The 22985-nt window shown below is 46.0% G+C and overlaps 1 protein-coding gene across 3 annotated transcripts in view; it reads left to right on the top strand.

The window, feature by feature from the left end:
- Positions 1-22985, top strand: part of MAP2K4 (mitogen-activated protein kinase kinase 4) — a 389322-nt gene that overhangs the window by 207507 nt on the left and 158830 nt on the right. For 2 of the 3 annotated variants that reach the window (XR_003856494.1, XM_029600228.1), the window contains exon 6: positions 3087-3206. The exons of the other annotated variant lie outside the window; for it this stretch is intronic. Coding sequence is in view for 1 of the 2 variants with exons in the window: in XM_029600228.1 (XP_029456088.1) it covers positions 3087-3206 (120 nt within the window). In the remaining variant the exon portion in view is untranslated. The remainder of the gene's footprint in view (positions 1-3086; positions 3207-22985) is intronic. 3 annotated transcript variants of the gene reach the window in all.

Here is a 22985-nt window from a genome sequence, read left to right as displayed (position 1 = left end):
GGGCCTAAGTTCCATTCTTGATCTCAGGGCCTTGAACAAATCCCTTCAAAGGGAAAAATTCAAAATGGTCTTTCTGGTCACTCTGATCCTACTCCTCAAGAGAAGAGACTGTCTGTGCTCCCTCAGTCTTAAGGATGCCTATGCCCACATTGCAATCTTCCTGAGCAACAGGAAGTATCTTCGCTTTGTGGTTGGGCAGGCTCACTACCAGTACCCGGTACTGCCGTTTGGTTTGGCCTCAGCCCCTCTAGTCTTTACCAAGTGCGTGGCAGCGCACCTCAGGCGTCAGGGGGTACATGTGTTCCCCTTGCCTGGACGATTGGTTGGTCAAAAGTGCCTCAATCCTGACCATACAGGTGCTACCATCTCTGGGGTTTGTCAGCTACCCAAAATCCCACCTCTGCCCGTGTCTCCCCCCCACCCCCCACACTCCCCACAACTCAGGCAAAAGCATTTTTGCCTCACCCCGTCCTCACCGGCGGACTTAGTGCACATCAGTCAGTAAGTTCCTGTTTGTCTGCTGCTTCGCCTGCTGGGGCACATGGTGGCCTCTGTCCATGTCACCCTATTGGCCCGCCTTTGCATGTGCAGGGCGCAGTTGACATTTCGGTCACATTGGCAACAGGCATCCCAGGACCTCAAAGCCTGTCAATCACGCTGCCTTTGAGGGTCTCCCTGTCCTGGTGCAGGAGATACCATTTCAAGCTGCCTAGTCTCAGATAATACTTAACACCGATGCCTCCCCTGGCCGTTGGGGGGCCCATGTGGGCAACCTCCTGGAGCTTCGGGCAATTCGTTATGCTTTGTGGAGAGACAATCAGGTAGCAACATGGTACATCAACAAACAAGGAGGCACGGGGTTGTTTCTCCTCTGTCAAAAGGCGGTGCAGATCTGGTCTTGGACTCTGTCACAGGGCATGTTTCTGCGAGCGACATAACTGACTGGAGCACTGAATGTGCTGGCAGACCGCCTAAGCCATTCCTTCCAGCCGCACAAGTGGTCATGGAATCCAGCAGTAGCGACCCAGGTTTTCCACCTGTGAGAAATTCCGGATGTGGATCTCTTTGCCTCCCCGTGCAATTGCAAGGTGAGCAACATTTGCTCCCTATTCAGGACGGATGGACGTCCAGCCTCTGACGCCTTTGCCCTTCATTGTGGCACAGGTCTCCTGTACAAGTATCCTCTTCTTCCGCTAATCATGAAGACTCTCTTGAAGCTCCAGCAGGACCGGAGGACAATGATTCTCGTGGATCAATGCGCACTGCGCCATCTAAACCCTACGGACATTAGCCTTGATGGCCTGGATGTTGAGCATCTAGTCCTTCAGCACCTACACCTATCTGACAATGTGTCTCAGGTGCTTGTAGCTTCCAGGAAGCCTTCCACCAAGAAGTCTTACCCATTGAAGTGGAGCATGGCTTAAAACCACCTTGAGCGCAGTCAGTGCATACCATTGAGGAGTCGCTGGCGCACCCATCTCTGTTCAGCCCATAATGGGTCGCTTTATGCAGGGTCTGTTTCAATTGAAGCCACCCCCCTCCAGCCTCCTGTTTATTTATTTATTTATTTTTCGCTTTTCGCACTTTTTTCAGCACTGCAAAGCGGATTACATTCAGGTACTCTAGGTATTTCCCTATTCTCGGAGGGCTTACAATCTGTTTGTACCTGAGACAATGGAGGGTAAAGTGATTTGCCCAAGGACACAAGGAGCGAAGTGGGACTTGAACCCTGTTTCATAGCCCCTACTCTAGCCACTAGGCTACTTCGCTTGTTGTGTCCTGGGATCTCATCATTGTGTTAATACGGCTCAATAGCCCTCCTTTTGAGCCTTATGTGCTCCTGCGATCTGAAGTTCCTTACCTGGAAGTTCCTGTTCCTGGTGGCGATTTCTTCAGCTCGTAGGGTTAGTAAGCTTCAGGCCTTGGTTACGTACCCGCCTTACACGAAATTCTTTCATGATCATGTGGTCCTGCTTAAGCAACCCAAGTTCCTACCCAAGGTAGTGACTGACTTTCAAATCAATCAGTCCATTGCCCACCTTTTTTCCGAGACCCCCTTCACACCACGGGGATCAGGCTCTACACACATTAGATTGTAAGAGAACGCTGGCTTTCTGTCTAGTATGCACAGCAGGCCACAAGCAATTGACTCAGCTTTTCATCTCTTGTGATAAGAATAGATTGGGAGTTGCGGTGGGTAAACAGACTCTGTCCAACTGGCTAGCAGATTCCATCTCTTTCTGCTACTCGCAATTGGGCCTTCAGCTGGGGGCTGAGTCTAGGCTTACTCTGTGAGGACTATGGTGGCATCTGTGGCCCACTTATGAGCGGTTCCCATCGCCAAAATCTGTAGGGCAGTGTCGTGGAATTCTCTGCATATATTCGTGGCCCACTACTGCTTAGACAAGGATGGTTGATGAGACAGTAGCTTCAGCCAGCTTGTCCTTCGCAATCTCTTCTAGACTTAAACCCAACTCTCCCTACCTAAGGCCCTTTAGTTGAGATCAGGCTATCTCCCTAACCAACAGCACTTTAGTTATTGTGTCTGGCACCTGGTTTGGTGCCCATTGGTTATGGTTGTTGTCAGGAGAAGCCTACAACTAGGTATTCACCCATGTGTGAGGACTACCATCCTGCTTGTACTAGGAAAAAGCAGAGTTGCTTACCTGTAACAGATGTTCTCCTAGGACAGCAGGATATTAGTCCTCAGGAAACCTGCCCACCACTCCGTGGGGTTGGGTTCTCCTGCGTGTTTTTTTTTTTTGCTTGTTATGAGACTGAAGGTGGACACGTGGATAGTGGCATGCTGAGCATGTTCAGTGTGTCAGTCAAAGTTCTAGAAACTTTGACAGTGTTCCGGGCTGGGCTCCATCTGATGATGTCACTCATCTGTGAGGACTAACATCCTGTTGTCCTAAGAGAGCACCTGTTACAGGTAAGTAACTCTGCTTTCCATCACTTCAACTTCCTCAAAGACATAACATTGCCAAGCATATGAATGACTCTTTTGATCATGGCCATTAAATAGGTCTCTGTGCTTCCTGCTGTTTTACTTTCTGAGCAGTGTCATTTTTCTTCTTTTTCAGGGTGACTGCTGGATCTGTATGGAACTTATGTCTACCTCGTTTGACAAGTTTTACAAATATGTATATAGTGTATTAGATGATGTTATTCCAGAAGAAATTTTAGGAAAAATCACTTTAGCTGTAAGTGTTTTCTTTTTTATTCCCATCCTATTTTAATACAGGTTCTCATTCTCTTGTCAGCAGCAGCATGATGAGTAAGTGCTCTGTGACCAAATATTTCTGTGGTGGGACAATTAGTGTTTTTTTATATAGGGCTGAATACTTCCAAAGAATTTATAATCTGTATGGGTACCTAGGACAATCGGAGATAAAGTAATTTGCCCAACATCAACAGGAGTTTTAGTGGAAAAAGCAGGATTTGACCTGTAGTCTCCTCGTTCCCAGCCCAATAGTCTAACCGCTTATTATGCGACATTGAGCACTGCTCTAGTTACAGGATATAATGCTGCAGTAGATCATCTTTAACAAGTCATCACAATCACAAACTTCAGCACTACTTTTGGTATGAATGCTGACATTTGCAGAAGCACTCTGACAGACGAAAATGCTACTCACAGGGAGAATTTTAGATTGAATTGTTGGAGAGGATTTTCAAAGGCCTTATACACACAAAACCTGATTCTATGCATGCAAATAGCTCTTTAAAAATAGCCCCTGTGGCTGTGTGTATAAAAGTATGTGTGGAGTATAATTTCAGGAATACTTTTATGTGCATATTAAATGAGCATGAGACTGGGTGAAGTTCAGGCAGGAGCAGGATTTACATACCTATTTTCGAATGACAGCATGCATATAAATCCACACGCAGAAAGTTACACCTGCTTTTGAGCAGGTGTAACTTTGGGTGCGTGCTGTGTGCGGCTCCGTGCTCAGCAGGGAATTTTCAAGGTGGATTTATTCTCTTTGAAAATTCTGGCTAGTCTGTGGGCTATTTGAACATTAGTCTCCCATGTTAATTTTGTATTATTTTGAGTGATATATATGTATCACTGAATTCTTTGTTGGAAGGTGGTTAAAAGAGAAAAAAAAAGTATTTTACCTGCAAAAATGTGCTTTTTAAAATGTCCCGCCTTCTATATGGATAAAACATGAACAGTGTGCACACCTTCACACATATATTGTGGAGACATTCCCACAGATAGAATCAGGATTCAGGAGGCAAAAATATCAGTAGTTTTGAATTTTCAAACCTTCACGCAGTTTAGCCTCCAGAGATCAGACTCCTCTGAGAGCCAGAAGTAGAGTGGCAGACCTGGAGGAGCTGAGGCAGACAGAGGTTTATAGATGAGGTCTTCAGGGTCATAGTAGCCCAAATCCCAATTCAAGTCTGGCAGCCCTGGTGCTTCCTTAGAGGATTAAGGTCTCTTGGTTGGAGAGCATCAACCTGGTGCAGCAGGAAGTGATCCTGAAGCAAGGACCTGCTCTCCAGGTAATGCATTGTCGTCTTACACAGAGTATATGTCTCTCAGGGCTACTGCCCAGAAGGGGAAGTGTTAGGTCGACCAACATAATTGGTGATTCCATTATTAGGAATGTAGATAACCGGGTGGCTGGTGGGCTTAAGAATCACCTGGTAACATGCCTGCCTGGTGAGAAGGTAGAGGACCTCATGCATCACCTAGATAGGATTTTAGACAGTGCTGGGGAGGAGCTGGCTGTCATAATAGATGTGGGCACCAATGATATAAGAAAATGTGGGAAGGAGGTTCTGGAAGCCAAATTTAGGCTCTTAGGTAGAAAGTTGAAATCCAGAACTCCAGGTTAGCATTCTCTGAAATGTTTCCTATTTCACGTGCAGGTCCCCAGAGGCAGGCAGAGCTCAGGAGTCTCAATGCGTGGATGAGATGATGGTGCAGGGAAGAGGGATTCAGTTTTGTAAAAAACTGGGGAACTTTTTGGGGAAGGGGGAGTCTTTTCTGAAGGGATGGGCTCCACCTTAACCAGGGTGGAACCAGGCTGCTGGTGCTAAACTTTAAAAAGGAGAGAGAGCAGCTTTTAAACTAGAACAAAGGGGAAAGCTGACAGTCACCCAGCAGTGCATGGTTCAGAGGGAGGTATGTTTGAAAGATATTAATGAAGCAGGAGAGTTAGGGTATTACAACAGAGGTTCCAATAAAAGCAAAAGTAGTCCATGTGCCTATAAGTAAAGAATCGCCTGAGCTAAAAGATTCCATATTATTCCTGTCAACTGAAAAAGCAGGCTGTTATTTCAAAATGTGCTTTTTGTTTGTACTATCTGTATGCCAGTGCCAGAAGTGTAAGAATTAAGATGGGAACATTAAAGTGTATAGCAGTGAATGATGAGAGAGACTTAATTGGCATCTCAGAGACATGGTGGAAGGAGGATAACCAAGGGGATAGTCCCATACCAGGGTACAAATTATATTGCAATGATAAGGAGGAGCAATTTGGTGGTGGTGATGGGGAGGTGGCGCTTTGTCTGGGATGGCATAGAGTCCAACAGGATAAGCATCCTACAAGAGACTAAATGTACAATAGAATCTTTGAGTAGAAATTCCATGTCTGTAAGGAAAGAGTATGGCGATAGGAGTATACTACCGTCCACCTGGCCAAAATGATGAGATGGATGATGAAATGCTAAGAGAAATTAGGAAAGCTAACCAAATTGGCAGTGCAGTAATGGAGATTTCAATCACCCAATATTGACTGGGTAAATGTAACATAGGGACATGCTAGAGAGAAAGTTCCTTGATGGAATAAATGACAGCTTTATGGAGCAATTGGTTCAGGAACTGACGAGAGAGGGAGCTATTTTAGATCTAATTGTTAGTGGAGCACAGGATTTGGTGAGAGGTAACTCTGGGGTGGCCGCTTGGCAATAGTGATCATAACATGATCAAATTTGAATTAGTGACTGGAAGGTGGTCAATAAGTAAATCCACGGTTCTAGCACTACACTTTCAAAAAGGAAATTTTGATAAAATGAGAAAAATAGAAAAAAACGAAAAGATTTAGCTGCAAAGGTTACGTGTGTACAAAAGGTGTAGACATTGCTAAAGAAATACCATCTTAGAAGCGCAGTCCAGTTGTATTCCATGCATTAAAAAAGGTGGAAGGAAGGCCTAACGATTGCTGGTATAGTTAAAAGGTGAGGTGTAAGAGGCTATTTAAGCCAAAAGATCTTCCTTCAAAAATTGGAAGAAGGATCCATCTGAAGAAAATGGGAAAAAATGTAAGTATTGGCAAGTTAAGGGGTAGATTTTATAAAACAGCGCGAGCGCGTACTTTTGTTGGCGCACCAGGCGCAAACAAAAGTACGCTGGATTTTAGTAGATACGCGCGTAGCCGCTAAAATCCTGGATCGGCGCGCGCAAGGCTGCCAATTTTGGGCAGCTGGCGCGCGCCGAGCCGCGCAGCCTGTCTCCATTCCCTCCGAGGCCGCTCCGAAATTGGAGCGGCCTCGGAGGGAACTCCCTTTCGCCCTCCCCTCACCTTCCCCTCCCTTCCTCTACCTAACCCACCCCCCCGGCCCTATCTAAACCCCCCCCCCTACCTTTATCCCTGGATTTACGCCTCCCGGAGAGAGACGTAAATCCACGCGCGCCAGTGGGCTGCTGGCGCGCGGAGACGCGATCCGGGGGCGGTTCCAGAGGGCGCGGCCACGCCCCGGCCTGAAACCACGCCCCCGGGCCCGCCCCCAAAATGCTGTGCCGATCGGCCCCGCCCCGACACGCCCCCTCGAAAAACCCCGGGACTTACGCGAGTCCTGGGGCTCTGCGCGCGCCGGCGGGCCTATGGAAAATAGGCGCGCTGGCGCGCAAGGCCCTGCTCGCGTAAATCCGGGCGGATTTACGCGAGCAGGGCTTTTAAAATCCGCCCCTAAATGTATAACATTAAGACAGGATAAAAGAATTTGAAAAGAATTTGGCTGTAGATGCAAAAACTCAAAACCTTTTTTTTAATATATCTGAAGCAGGAAGTATGTGAGGGAGTCAGTGGGACTGTTAGATGATTGAGAGGTTAAAGGGGCATTTAGGGAAGATAAGGCCATTACGGAGAGACTAAATTAATTCTTCGCTTTGGTGTTCTCCAAGGAGGATGTTGGAGAGAGACCCATTCTGGAGACGGTTTTCCAACTGACCCAAATCACGGTGAACCTGGAAGATGTAGTAGTCCAGATTGACAATCTGAAAATTAGCAAAGCACCTTGACTGGATGGTATACATCCCAGGGTTCTGAACGAACTCAAAAATGAAATTTTAGATCTATTGCAAGTAATTTGTAACCTGTCATTATAATCATCTGTTATGCCTAAAGACTAGAAGGTGGCCAATATAACCCAATATATAAAAAGGACTCCAGAGGTGAGCCTAACTTCAGTGCCAGGAAAAATCATGGAAATTATAAAGAATAAAATCACAGAACATATAGATAGACATGATTTACTGGGACATTGTCAACATGGATTTACCCAAGGGAAGTCTTGCCTCACAAATCTTCTACATTTTTTTTTTTTTGAAGGGGTGAATAAGCATGTGGATAAAGGTGAACCAGTAGATGTGGTGTATTTGGATTTTCAGAAGGCATTTGACAAAGTCCCTCATGAGAAAAAACTAAAAAGTCATGGGATAGAAGGAGATGTCCTTTTGTGGATTGCAATCTGGTTAAAAGACAGGAAACAGAGTAGTATTAAATGTTCTGTTCTTACAGTGGAAAAAGGTAAACTGTAGTGTCTCAGGGATTTCTGCTTGGACCTGTGCTTTTTAATATATTTATAAATAATCTGGAAATAGGGTTGACCAGTGAGATTAAATTTGCATATGACACAATTATTCAGAATAGTTAAATCACAAGCGGATTGTGATAAATTTCAGGGGAACTTGTGAGGCTGGAAGATTAGGCATCCATATGGCAGATTACATTTAATGTGGAGAAGTGCAAGATGATGCATATAGGAAAAAATAAACCATGCTGTAGCTACACGATGTTTGGTTCCAGTTTAGGAGTTACCACTCAGGAAAAAGATCTGAGCGTCATAGTTATTACATTGAAATTGTCTGCTCAGTTTGCTGTGGCGGTCAAAAAAAGCAAACAATGTTAGGGATTATTAGGAAAGGAATGGCAAATATAACAGAGAATATCATAATGCCTCTATTGCTCAATGGTTAGACTGCACCTTGAATACTGTGTGCGATTCTAGTCGCTGCAACTCAAAAAAGATATAGTTGCTCTGGAGAAGGTACAGAGAAGAGCAGCCAAAATGATAAAGGGGATGGAATGGCTCCCTATGAGGAAAGGATAAAGAGTTTCAAGCTGTTCAGCTTGGAGAAGAGACAGCTGAGAGGGATATAATAGGTCTAAAAAATCACAAAAGGACTTGAACGGGTAAATGTGAAATAGTTATTTATGCTTTTAGATAATAAATGACTAGAGGGTACTCCATGAAGTTAGCAAGTAGCACATTTGAACAAATCAGAGAAAATTCTTTTCACTCAATGCACAATTTAGCTCTGGAATTTGTTGCCAGAGGATGTGGTTAAGGCAGCTAGTGTAGCTGGGTTTAAAAAAGGGTTGGATAAGTTCCTCGTGGAGAAGTCCATAAACTGCTATTAAGCAATAGGGAATACCCACTGATTGCTGCCGGCATTAGTGGCATGGGATTTATTTAATGTTTGGCTGCTAGCCAGATACTTGGATTGGCCACTGCTGGAGACAAGATACTAGGCTTGATATGCCATACTGGGTCAGGCCAAGGGTCTATCGTATGTTCTTATGTTATAAAAGCAGGAGCAAATCTCTGTGGTAACATTTTCCCATAGCAATAATCAAAGCAAAACTATACATGATTTGTTTGATGCAAACCCCACAGTAAAAACTACCCTCAATAATTTCACTAATGAAGGCAGTTTGATTATTGTCCTCATGGCGTGTAGTATAAACCATATTTACATTTCGGTGTGATATTTGGGCCTGTTTTTTAATTGGTATTTAACTGCTAAATAACAAGCGTTCACTTGAGATACCGTCACTGATTTTAAACTATCAGGAAGTGATGTTGGTGCAATGAAGCCAGCTATGCTGAGGTAGCTGGAGAACACGTCTTGCAGTGCTTTTTCTCTTCCTAACAAACTGGCAATATTTTGAAGCTTGAGGAACAAATGGAGGTAGCTGCAACCAAGAGAACAGATTGTGATATGGTCTAGTTTTATATTGCTTATTTTAGGGCGATAGGTGGTTGAATGTTACATATGGATACTTCTCTATTCACCTGATTTCTCTCAACATATAAAAACCCACCAAAAATAGTACATGGACACGGTGTATTCAAGATAAGGTTGCAGATTATCACTGAAATGAATGCACTGTCCCCATGAAATTCCTAGAAGTTTTGGGTGTTTTTGTTTCAGGAAATAGTGTGTGCTATTAGCAAATATCGTGTGGTATTTCCGGAGGGGGGAAAAAACAAACTAAAGTCAAGCCCAGCCAATAGCCTCTCCAAGCTCCTCAGAATCCAGTGCCTCCTTTCCCCATGAAATTTACTGGAACTGGCTGCCTGGCTCCTATTTTACCCCCGTTTGTGGTGGTTCTTGTCTGGTTCGTAGTAGAAGAAAAGAGCAGTAGCAATCCCCACTTTCTCATTTACCATTACAACTCTTTAAAAATGGCAACTGGGGCTCAGCTCCCTGATGTGACCCAACACCGGAGAGTCCCTCATGACATTATATTGGTGGTCCTGCCCTTATTTAAGCCCTTACTCTAGTGGCACGCCAAAGCTGCACATCTAAGAGATACTCCCATCTGTGCAGATATGGATAGATTCTCTTCATTTTTTTAAGACCTTAAGCTATAATATTGGTAAGAAGAGGAAAGACAATGTCCCAGGCCTCCACCTATGCCTTCTACACCCCCCCCCCTTCACTCCAGCTGACACTCCCCCCCCCCCCCCCAATTAAGGTAATTTAGGGCCAAGTGAACTTGGGTCCATTCAGAGTGTATTACCTGTATCTTTTTTTTTTCTTAATCTATTTATTGGGTTTTACAAAAAAATACATTATGCATTAAACCACTTCATAAACCCTTTTACCTGTTTCTTTGAACCCTGAAAGTCCATTCAAATTGCAAGTAGATACATTGACTTTGAATGGCATCAAGGCTGACAATGTGTTGGCACAGCCTCCACTTCTAATCTTCTCAGTGGTAGGGATTTGCTGTCCTCTGGAGAATATAATCCTAGAAAACAAAGAATTCAAAGAATATGGGATAAACACTGTGGATCTCTACAGGCTAGAGGATGGAAATGAGATAAGCGTGCAGGGGGGGGGGGGTAATGTGCTGGCATGGCAGTTATTACCCTTAGAAGGCATAGAGATTACTGCCCTTAACCAGTATGCTTTGAGGCTTTTAATGCAACTGCAACATCACTCTCTGCTTCAAAGGAGGGGGGGGGGGGGTTGAAGAAAGAGGAATTTGGATTCAGAGACAAACCAACACGAGCTATGACTTTTTTTAAACAGTTTGGGGTACTGAAGTGCAGACATTAAAGAAAAAACAAAGGACTGCTTCTATGGCCAAGTCCATAAGCAAAGCATGTCAAGCAGCACTGACTGATACATGGGGGTAACCTGCATGGTGCGGTAGATATTACCATGAGAAGTCTGCTGGGCAGACTGGATGGACTATTGGTTCTTTTTCTGATGTCATTTATATATTTCTGTGTTTACTTCTAGATGAACTTTAGTATCGTAATCAACCTTGCAATTAAAGCCTGCTATGGTTGCTTTAGAATTGGTGTGGTCTGCGATTATGGACCTGCAAAAACGTAATACCTGTATTGGCATGGTTTTCAGCATTCTGCATGGATTAACAAGTGAATGAACATGAGCGTTTATATCAAGATTATGGTGGAAAACTGACTGATTTAGGGGAAAACATTTCTAATCTCCATGAATCTCATGCTATCTTGCGTAGAGTAAACCAATTTCTCCATTTAAAGATGGAAAATATTGAGAACTATTCTATGTTTAAATTTAAAATTTCTAAATTTTCCTCAATGCCCACTAGGCATGCTAAGGAACTTCTGTCTTGAATTTTTAAAGGCATTAAAGGAAATGTTTCCAGCAAGGGGTATTACTAGGTACTTCAAAGATCCATGGCATGGGCCTATAGGTCCTTTTCTTCTCTTTCCCCCAGAATTGCTATCTTTTGCACCGATCTGGACTAGACCCTTGAGGACCGGGAAGAGGAGACATCTGACCCCTTATTTGCATAAATGTGCCACCACTGCCCCTGAATCTTCTTTCCCTCTATTCCTTCTATTCTAGCATCCTCAGGACAGTTACAATGAACAGTCTACCAATGGATCAACAGAACCAACAGCTAACAATGATTACTCGTGGGGGAATTCTCGCAAAAAAAAAATTAAAATTCTGCGCACAAAAACTTAAAATTCTGCATATTTTATATTGGTTAGAATACAATTTACATAACAGTACTTAGGGAATTCCATTTTAGTGCAAACGTGTTATTAGAAAAGCACACATGGACAGAAAAACTGAACCTGAGGTGCAGGGTTTCTTATGCAGCTCCAAGTAGCAACAAGAAATGTATGAACACACAATAATGCATGGATAGTCCCCCACCCCATTTCCCCGTTATACCTCCCTCCGCCTCCCCTCCCCCCCCCTTTGCTTTCTTTTGTGAAAAAGTCCGTGAAGTTCACATAAGTGGTGCAGTGGTATTCCACATCTCCGGATGTGCATCCAGCACAGATAAATCAGCCATTAAGAACCAAACTCCTGGAACAATGTGGCAATACTTGCCGATAGGTGACCCAGGTCAATAAAAAGTTACGACAATGTTGCAGTGTATCTCTTGAGTCCAGATTGTCCATCTGCATCATATGGTGTAGATGATTACGCCAAACCCAAAAAGAAGGAACATTCGCCTCCCTCCAAAACAATAGAATTACTTTTTTCCCCACCGCACACGCCTTCTTAAAAAAATAAACGAGGTCCCATACCCCGAATGAGCAAAGGGGGAATGCAATCAAATAAGAACAATTGCGGAGAGATCGGGATTTGAATATCCAGAAGGTCCCCCACAATCTTTTTCCAAAATTTTTGATTGGAGGGCATGCCCAAAAGGAATAGGATAGTGTCGTCGTGTGACAGCATGGACATAAAGCTGTCGATGTAAGTTTGGAGTTGTACACGCGACTTGGGGGGAAATATAGGCTCTCCGGAGAAATTTATATTGCATTTGCCTATAGTACATGTTACCAGTAATGGTTGCTATATGCTTCATACAAACAGAGAAAATATCTACAGTCACCAAAAAAAACCCATCCTGATTCCATCTCGCTACTGTGGTGCGGTATGTATCAATTATGAGACGCCTGAGTAACCCTTTGTAGTATACGGACAAAATGAGTGTTTGGATGCTTTTTTTCTGTTTGAAAAACAGCAAAGTATGAAAAACAGACAGCTGCCTGACAGGTTCTGAAAGGGAGTGGACATAATGATGAATTTGCAGGTATGCAAAAAAGTGAACATCAGTTAGTCCATACAAGGTTTTCAGTTTGGCAAAGGGGAGTAATTTACCCTCCACGTCCAGCAAGTGTCCCAATTGTGTAATTCCCTTCTGCACCCAACTGCGGAAACAGGAAGTGTGAGATCCTGGAAGAAACTCCTGATTCATCAAAATGGGCAGGAGATAAGAACAGACTCTAGGCACCCCCAGTTGCTTAGTTAAAAATATCCAAGCCCTCCAAAGTGGTGTAATCAGTGTGTTGTGAGATAACAAAGGGGGTAGGGCTGCCAGGGGAGCTTGTAGAACAAATCGCAGGTCCAGAGGGTCCACCAGTGTTTTCTCTGCCAGAATATTCACAAAGTTTGACTCCCCCCCTCCCCCCCCCCCCCCCCCCCCCAATATCCAGCCTTGCACAAGGCGAAGATTGGCTGATACGTTATAGTGGACAAGATCTGGGACACCCCAATCTCCCGCTCCCCACCTCAATTTCAGCCAGAGCAAGGGAACACGAGCCTTCTTACCCCGCCACAAGAAAAAAAGAAGTGCTTTGTCAAAACACAGAATGTCATGGTGTTTAAGCGAGAGTGGAAACTTTTGTAAGATATAGAGCCACTTAGGCAGGATTACCATTTAAAAAAGGTTAATATGGCCTTCAAGAGACAATGGTAAATCCTGCCAAGCACGGGGTTTGTCCTGGGTGAGCGTTAGCAGACCTGGTATATTGAGACTATAAATAGCAGCTAAGTCAGTAGACAAACTAATTCCTAAATATCTAATAGAGGCAGCAGCCCAACGCAGCGGAAATGCTTTGTCCCACCTCTCCTTGAGTGCCTCCGGGAAAACTAGGGCTTCTGATTTGTCCCAATTGAACCGCAACCCCGAGAAGGCACCAAAGGAGGTAAACGGAGAGAGCAATGCAGGAAGCGAACGCTGAGGGTCCGTAAGGAAAACTAAAATATCATCCTCAAAAGCTGCATATTTGAATATCTCGCTTTGAGTCAGGGAGTGTAATTGTATGCCTCGTATTGCAGCAGACTCCTGAATAGCCAACAACATGGGTTCTAGGGTAAAAAGGAAAAGGAGAGGAGACAGGGCATCCCTGTCGAGTGCCTCTGTTAACAAGGAAAGGGTCGGAATGAGAACCATTAACTAAAATAGAGGCAGTCAGGTCATGATAGAGCAACTGGATGGCACTGTAAAAAAAAAAAACCCAACAAACTCTCCAGTTCCCATAGATCGGATTAGGTGAAACATGTATCCCCAATCTACTCTATCGAAGGCTTTCTCCGTGTCAAAACTGACAACCAAATATGGGGTGTCTATCCAACTATAGAGCACCATGGCAGTAGCCACCAGCCGAATGTTTGTGAGGGCATAACGTTTCCTAACACAGCCTACCTGCCCTGGTCTGATCAGGGGTGGCAGAATAGCTGCTAAATGTTCCGCAAGTATCTTAGCCAAGAGTTTATGGTCCAAATTTAGCAGGGAAATTGGGCAATAGGATGCAGGGAGTAAAGAATCCTTCCCCGGCTTGGGTATGAAGGTTATATGAGCCACATTCCCACGTGCAGGGTAAGTACCCGTATGTATCAGGGCATTAAACACTTGTGGAAGGAGCTGTGTAAGAGGTTCTATGAGACATTTATAAAACTCTGTGCTATATCCATCTGGGCCAGGAACCTTAAGTCTGTGGCGAATGCAGATGCACCTCATCCTCTGAAATTGGCTCGTTTAAATGCCTCCCCTGGTCTGGGGTAATATGGGGGAGGTGAAGACTTTCACAAAAACGGTCCCAATGTTCTTGGTTCCAACCTTCAGGTATAGCAGTCAGAGTAGTATTTGAGGAAACATTTCAGAATAGGAGTATCATTAACAAACTGGCACCAGATAAGCGGAGAGCTGGTATGTATCAGGACCCTCGAGAGGATTTAATCAAGTTGGCCATCAGCTTCCCAGCTTTATTCCCAAATCTGTAAAGCTTAAGCTGATAGTATAAAAGACTCTTCTTGGCCCACTGGTGCAGAAGGGAATTACAGTGGACCCTTGAGTTAAAACAGGCTTGACTTACAAACAACTTGGGTTACAACCAAAGTCATGAGTTACAACCTGAATGCTGGCCAAGGCCATGTGTATCCGCTCGTGCGTGCGGTTGCTTCTAATTGGGCGTGTTTTCTTGTCAATCACGTTTTTTTGGGCTTGGTGGGTGGGGCTTCTGCTCTGCTGTTGCAGTGATTGGCTGCTGCCAATGAGCCCTGTCCATCTCAGGCGCACCCAGAGCTGCAAATGTTCACAGGAGCACAAAGGCAGACCTGGCACGGCATTGCAGCAAGCAACACCATCATTGGTGACCAAGGAAGCTTCTGTGCAGCAGCAGAAAGGGAGTGTAGCACTCAGCTGGCTACAGTAAGGTATCAGGAGGGGAGGAATGAATATGCTGAGAGGGGGAAATGAGTGTTTGGGGGCCAGAGATGTGCTCTGAGGGGGTGGGAAGGGGGGAATCTTCCCCTCCTCCCTTCCTGCAAGCCAAAGATGTCAACTTGAATGGTGAGTACAGTATGAACTTGTTGTTTCTGGTAGGCTAGGCACATTTTATAACTTTTTGGAGAGTACACTAGGAAAATTATAGGTGTTTCTGGTAATTACAAACATTATACAACCCTTTTTTATTATGAAAATGTTAGGTAAGGGGGGCTTTGGGAGGTTCGGAACACATTATGGGGCGGATTTTAAGAGCACTGCTCGCGTAAATCCGCCCGGATTTACGCGAGCAGGGCCCTGCGCACCGGTAAGTCTATTTTACATAGGCCTACCGGCGCGCGCAGACCCCGGGACTCGCGTACGTCCCGGGGTGTTCGGAGGGGGGGCGTGGCGGGGGCGTGTCGGGGGGCGGGCCCGGTCGTCGCGGCGTTTCGGGGGCGTGTCGGGAGCGTTTTGGGGGCGGGTACGGGGGCGTGGCTACGGCCCGGGGGCGTGGCCGCGCCCTCCGTACCCGCCCCCAGGTCGCGGCCCGGCGCGCAGCAGGCCCGCTGGCGCGCGGGGATTTACGTCTCCCTCCGGGAGGCGTAAATCCCCCGACAAAGGTAAGGGGGGGGTGTAGACAGGGCCGGGTGGGTGGGTTAGGTAGGGGAAGGGAGGGTAAGGTGAGGGGAGGGCAAAGGAAAGTTCCCTCCGAGGCCGCTCCGATTTCAGAGCGGCCTTGAAGGGAATGGGGGGAGTCGGCGCGCGCAGGCTATACAAAATCGATAGCCTTGCGCGCGCCGATCCAGGATTTTAGTGGATACGCGCGGCTCCGCGCGTATCTACTAAAATCCAGCGTACTTTTGCTTGAGTCTGATGCGCAAGCAAAAGTAGGCTGATCGCGCTTCTTTTAAAATCTACCCCTATGGGTATTTCCATTATTTCTTATGGAAAAAATAGTCTTGAGTTACAACCAGCCCTCTGGAACGAATTGAGTTCATAAGTCAAGGGTCCACTGTAATCGCTGTTTGCAGAGTGAGGTAGGACTCCCTATTCGCCCTGGAGTTAGAACTTACTAGAGCACGATTGGCTCGTTGGAGCTGAGTGCTGAGAGATAGTAAATGTTTATCAAGGGCTTTCTTCTGGTGCGCCAAAAAGGAGATATCTCCTCGCAACACTGTTTGCCGTATTCCAGAATAATATTGGATCCCCACTATGTTGGGCGTTCAGTTTGTAAAAGTCCTCCCACTTCTCTCGGAGATAGTCCTGGAATGGGGCATCATCTGCTAAAAAATAGGGATAGGGCCAATGAAAGTATGAGGACTCCAGAGGTGACTGTGACAACTCTATCCAAATCGGCGCATGATCAGAAATGACAATGTGCCCTGTCCCCGCTTCGGATATTTTGGAGAAATAGTGGGCGCTCACCAGAAGGTAATCTAATCTAGAGTGTGTTGCATGGGTTCTGGATAAGTGAGTAAAATCTCTGTCTAGAGGGTGCAACGTTCTCCAGGCATCCACTAAATGTAAAATATTTTCCAAAAGCTGGATCCCTTTACTGTAGGCACAATCGTGCTGGGACACAGAGGACTTATCCCACTGTGGGTCACGGACCGCATTAAAATCACCTCCAGCAACTACATCCCGATCTAGGTAGGGGAAGAGCAACTTGTGGATGGTCTGGAAGAAATTCACACTGTAAATATTCGGGGCTTAGAGATTGCACAAAACCAGGGTAGCATGGTTAAACTCTACCACCCAAATCAGATAACGACCATGAGGGTCTTTGATTTCAGTCTTAATCGTGATTGGTAGATGCTTTCGAATTAAAATAGCTACCCCTGCTGACCTAGTATTGGCTGATGTGTAGTGTACTGATCCCACCCAATTTTGACGTAGCTTGGCATGTTCTATGTCTGTCAGATGAGTTCCTGTAGGAAGGCCAGATCCACTGACTTTTTTAAAAGTGTAAAGTATCTTGGATCATTTGATAGGGGAATTAATGTCACAAACTTTCCAGGAAAAAATGTGAGCACCTCAGCTAACCATCAGGAGCAGCCAAGGGAAGCTTTAACCGATGGTTCATAAGCATAATAAAGAGTGGAGGTCCTCCCAGCATAAACCGCCCCCCAGATTGAATCTGTTCAGCATCAGCCAATACAATAACTAATAAGGAGCACACACACAGCACATTCACAAAAGGCTCAACAGCTACCCATACTCCCGCCCCCCCCCCCTTTCCTCCTCTCCATCCCCTCTTAACCCCATTAACTGAGAACACTAAGATGCAACCAGCTCCCACTCTGTCCCTCCAGCCCCATCCATCAGTGAAACATGGAACAGGTATGCAAAAAAAAACCAAACTACAACTTTTTAGTGCATAACCAGACTGAGTAACAATGCACAAAGCGAACCCCTCGGACAGTGCGCAAGGCTAGCCTCTCATTCTCAAAAAATCACAGAAATGGGGCAGTCAGTTAAGTACATGGTCCCAGCTACACAACAAGATCTGGTGGTGGCACCCATAAACCGTGTAGTGGCTCAGAAAAAAAAACAGCTGTCAGGGAACAAAAAAAAACTGTGCGGATTGCAGCTTCCTCCCCACTGCAGTGTATCCAAGTTTACCAAGGGCTCCAGCCCACGTTCATCTGCCGCGGTTTCCATCTGCCTTACAAGAGCTTAACGATGGCCCATCCAACGTATTGGTGTAGTTCTGGATCTCTACTACATCCGTGAACCAGCGCCGGGCCTCCAGGAGCCGCCACTCGGATTCTAGCTGGGTACACTATCATAGCACGCAGGCTCAATGGGGCGGATTTTAAAAGCCCTGCTCGCGTAAATCCGCCCGGATTTACGTGAGCAGGGCCTTGCGCGCTGGCGCGCCTATTTTCCATAGGCCTGCCGGCGCGCGCAGAGCCCCGGGACTCGTGTAAGTCCCGGGGTTTTTTGTCGGGGGCGGGGCCGATTGACGCGGCGTTTTGGGGGCGGGACGCGGCGTTTCGGAGGCGGGCCCGGGGGCGTGGTTTCAGCCCGGGGTGGTCCAGGGGCATGGCCGCGCCCTCCGGAACCGCCCCCCGGGTTGCGTCTCGGCGCGCCAGCGGCCCACTAGCGCGCGCGGATTTACTTCTCCCTCCGGGAGGCGTAAATCCGCGGACAAAGGTGGGGGGGGGGGGGGTTAGGTAGAGGAAGGGAGGGGAAGGTGAGGGGAGGGCAAAAGAGAGTTCCCTCCGAGGCCGCTCCGATTTCGGAGCGGCCTCGGAGGGAACGGAGGCAGGCTGCGCGGCGCGTGCCGGCTGCCCAAAATCGGCAGCCTTGCGCGCGCCGATCCTGGATTTTAGCTGATACGCGCGTATCTACTAAAATCCAGCATACTTTTGTTTGCGACTGGTGCGCCAACAAAAGTACGCGAACGCGCATTTTTTAAAAATCTACCCCAATGTGTGCAGTTTGGCGCAATATGGGGAAAGCACATGCCATTGCGCAGATAGTCGTGGACAAATCTTGAAATACAAGGATTTTTTTGTTGTCGTACGTGAGGGACTTCCCCGATTGTACCGCCTGTAAAATTTCAGATTTGAGAGAAGTTTAATATCTTGGCGATTACAACTCATGGTCGATCCTGCTGATTCGATGTGCAGAGGGTACCATGTTTGTGAGATATTGAGTTCCTGGGTAAGCCAGGCCTCCAACAGGCTAGGGAGCTCCCTTTCATCCAGTGTTTCAAGTAGGCCCACAAAGCGGAGGTTCGACCGTCAGGACCTGTTCTCCAGGTCCTCCAGATGGTCCGTGTGCTGGGCGATGGCAGTTTTCAGTGCGGCCAGCTCAGATTGCGAGATGTGGAGGCCATCTTGAACATCCGAAACCCTCTGTTCAAGGTCGGTAAAACACCTCTCATAGCCTGCGATGAAAGTGGTAAGATCAGTTAGTTGGCTGGAAATTTTTTTAAATTCTGGCTCCAGGGCTTCTACTATGGTGGTTTTTATGTCAGCCCAATTCACGGGCACATGCAGCTCTGCTGCCCCTGCGTCATCATTGGACGGCGTATCTGTAGGCCACAGCCTTTCCCTGTCTTTCTCTTTGTCCTTTTTGGCAGTGCGGGTCGACATAACGGCTGTTGGGGTGAACAGCAGCGCAGGAGAAATCAAAACCTGTCCTCACTGTCCCAAAAAGTGGCGTTGGCTGCTTCGGATGGGGCTGGATGTCCAGACAGGGAGCCGAGAAGGGAGAATTACATCCGCTCCCCTCACTGCATCACGTGATCTCCTCCATTTTAAATTAATACAGAAAAGATATTACTTAGATGCAGAATTTTAAATATTTTCAGCAGAATTTCCCTAGAAATTAACTGTAAGAGTGTCCCTTCCACTTGCTCTCCCTACCCCCCCCCTGGCCACTTTGCCCTCTCAGGCCCCAGCTCCTCTACCTGCCAGTATCTCCCCTCCACCTCTAGGCTCAACCCCTTCCATTGTATTGTCACTCTCAGAATTTGACACTGTTCTCAGTACTGCTCCTCACACAGGCTCCCTCTGTCCCTCTCTCTCTCACACACACATGTTCCCTCTGTCTAGTGCATATACACACACCCTCATACAAGTTCCCTCACTCTCTCGTGCACGCACACACATTCCCTTATACAGGGTCCCTTTCTCTCTTGCACACACACCCACACAAGCTCCCTTTCTCTCTCATGCATACACCCTCACACAGGCTACTTATGCTCTCTCACACACCCCTTCACATAGGCTCTCTTACACATACATAATCCCTTCACACAGGCTAGCACCCTCACATACACGATCCCTTTTTCATATATACCAGCTCCCAATCTCTCTCACACATACACACTCCTTCACAATCTCTTCATATAGACTCCCTCTCTGGCACTCACACTCAAGCACACACACCCTCCCCCCCTCTCTCTCTCTCACAGTCCCATGCTTAACTTCCATGGTTTCTCTCTCACCCCCCTGCTCTCTCTCATCCTCCTGCTCACCCCCTGCTCTCTCTCACCGTCTCTTCCCTTCTCGCTCCCTCACACCCCTCCCCGACACACACACTTCTCTACACACATTCACTCTCACCGGGGCCTTCATCTACACCGTAAGCGGAGCATACCCGGCACACGGGGGCCTTCATCTTCGCTGCAAACTGCGCACGCTCCATTCACGGCACGCTGGGGCCTTCATCTTCACCACGAATGGAGTGTGCGCTGTACATGGCATCCCGTGGTCTCCTATGCCATTTTATGTGCAGAATTTGGCAATTCTGCACAGGGGGGAATTCTGCACAAATTCTGTGCTCCGCAGTAGTGCAGAATTCCCCTAGGACTAAATGATTAGTGATGCACTAAAGAATCGAAATGAAATACCATAAGAATGATGGAGTATAATCTCTATAGATGCATTCACTCCATGAATTGTGTATGCACATGTGTATTATGGCTGCACTAATCATTTTTTCCAATATTATGAATGCATCAATCACCTTATCCTTCACTGATCTCTTTTCAAGGGGCACTCATAACTGGCTGAGAGACCCAGCATAGCACAAAGCCATCATTTAAATTCAGCCTTTGGGTTACAGTACTGTGCTGTCTTTAATTTGGTGCTGAAAACAAAATGCAATGAATCCTCTGAAAAAAGTGAATTACAATATAGTAAACCTTCCATACCAAAACAGCACTAACTGCCAGAACTTAAATAATAACAATCCTACCTATGAAAAGGCAACACTGCAAATATTATTCTAGACTCTACAACACCAGTACACATCCTATCAGGAAACTAGAACAAGCCAAGCTTCTATAGATCCCTACACAGAAACTACATGGTAAAAGATTACCTCATCTTGATCACACATGCAAAATACAGACAAACCCTCACCAAACACAGACTAAAGAGACCATAGAATATAAATAGAAACATGCAGACAAACTCAACTTGAACCGCAACAAGCCAGATTCTGTATACAGTGCAACGATGGAAAAACAGAAACATTATCATCCATATAAAACAAACAAAACCAGGAAATATAAAATATCATATTAGTAAAACCATATTCATAGAAAGAATAAGTATTTCAAAATAACTGATGAGAAGAATATCCTATAATTAATAACTCATAAACATTTTAAAAGATTTCCCAAACACCAATAAAATATTTCAAAACGGCAGACACAACAAACAATAATAAACAAATAAGGATTTTAAAAATTTCCTCACTCTCATACCTGGGAACTTTTGATTTCAAGTCACCCTTAGATTGTCATGGATTAGTGGGGAAGGATGTGCACAAACTTTCTTCTCTCCCTCTCTCACATACACACATTCTCCAGCACACACACACACATACACTCACTTATTCACCCGTGCTCTTTTTCTCTTATATACTCTTTCTAATGCTGCACACGCGCATATGCTCCTTTACATGCTCTGTCTCCAGAGCATACAGACAACAGCAGCCTCCTCCTTGGACTCAGCATCTTTCTCACTCGCGCACATTATCACAAACACGCAAACCCTCATGCTTTCTGTCTCATGCACATACATACTCCTTCACATGCTCGCTCTCTCTTTCTGGAACATATAGACAAGAGCTTCCTCCTTAGACCCGCTCAGCATCTATCACTCACCCCCCCCCCCCCCCCCCCCCCCGGTCTTCCCAGAGCATACAGGTGTGGTAGGCAGCAGCGATCTTCTTTCTTCAGCCCCGCAGATACAGCAGCCATCTCCTTGGTCCGTGTGGACCTGGCAGATACAGGAATCTTTCTTTCCCCACACAGGCTGGCTGATAGAACTGCAGCCTCCTTGGGTTGCGTGGTCCCTGCAGATACAGCTGCACCACCTTTCTTTCCGTGTGAGCCTCAGCAGTTTTCCCCTTAGCAGGAGTTTAGACTCAGGGCATTGACATTTGAACTCAGAACAGGCCAGCTAATGGCATCCTTGATTCCAGCATTATGTAAGGTTTATTATTTGCCTATTAAGAATAGAAGTAATCTGGGAGTAATGAAAGTAAGATTGAATTGGATTCTGATAGCTTAGATCTTGCAGATGTTCTGGAAAGCTGCACAAACAGTAGTAAAGGATAGGTCTGATAAACAATGGACTTTCTATCAGGTTAAAAATGTTTGTGTTTTGGGACAGAAAATTGCGTTATAGATGTGACAAGGGAACCTCAAGCTAGACGTAAAGTTTCTCTTTTGAAAAAGCTTAGAGTCTTGGATCTTGGTGCAACTTTTCTTTTAAGATTCCCTTGAAGTTACCTAATTAAATATCAAGGCAAAAAGTTTGTATTTTCTGATCTGCTTCATTTGGAAACGTTTTTGCAGGACAGGTAATCTGTTTCCACTTCTGCAACTGGTTTTGACTCAAAGAGGATAGGTCTCTTAGTATCCTTGTGTTTCTTATATTAATTTTGCTCTGAAATTGTCTCCCCATTATATGGTCTAATGTTTAGCAATATTCAAGACAGATTGCTGTTGCCTTTGTAACTATCTTAATGCATTTTATCTTAGTGAATATGCTATGTTTTTCTTTTTTATTATATCCTCTCTTTGGGCCAGATTTTAAAACTTATGCGCGGGCGTAGATTTGTTCGCGCAGCCTGGCGCAAACAAATCTACGCCCGATTTTATAACATGCGTGCGCTACTGTGCACATGTTATAAATTCCAGGGTTGGCGCACACAAGGGGGTGCACACATGTGCACCTTGCGCGCGCTGAGCCCGAAGGGAGCCCCGATGGTTTTCCCTGTTCCCTCCAAGGCCGCTCCAAAATCGGAGCGGCCCTGGAGGGAACTTTTTCTCCGGCCCCCCTACCTTTGTTGAAAAAGTTACGTCTACCCAAGGCATAACTTGTGCAGGCGCGCCATGCCCCGGCATAGGCCGCTGTGCTGGAGCACTTGACCCCGCCCCCGGACCTCCCCGATCTGCTGCCATGCCCCGGCCCGCCCCTT

Source organism: Rhinatrema bivittatum, chromosome 4 (assembly GCF_901001135.1).
Source record: "Rhinatrema bivittatum chromosome 4, aRhiBiv1.1, whole genome shotgun sequence".
Taxonomy (NCBI): domain Eukaryota; kingdom Metazoa; phylum Chordata; class Amphibia; order Gymnophiona; family Rhinatrematidae; genus Rhinatrema; species Rhinatrema bivittatum.
Note: the sequence above shows the minus strand (reverse complement) of the source record. Positions and strands in the feature narration are given on the sequence as shown.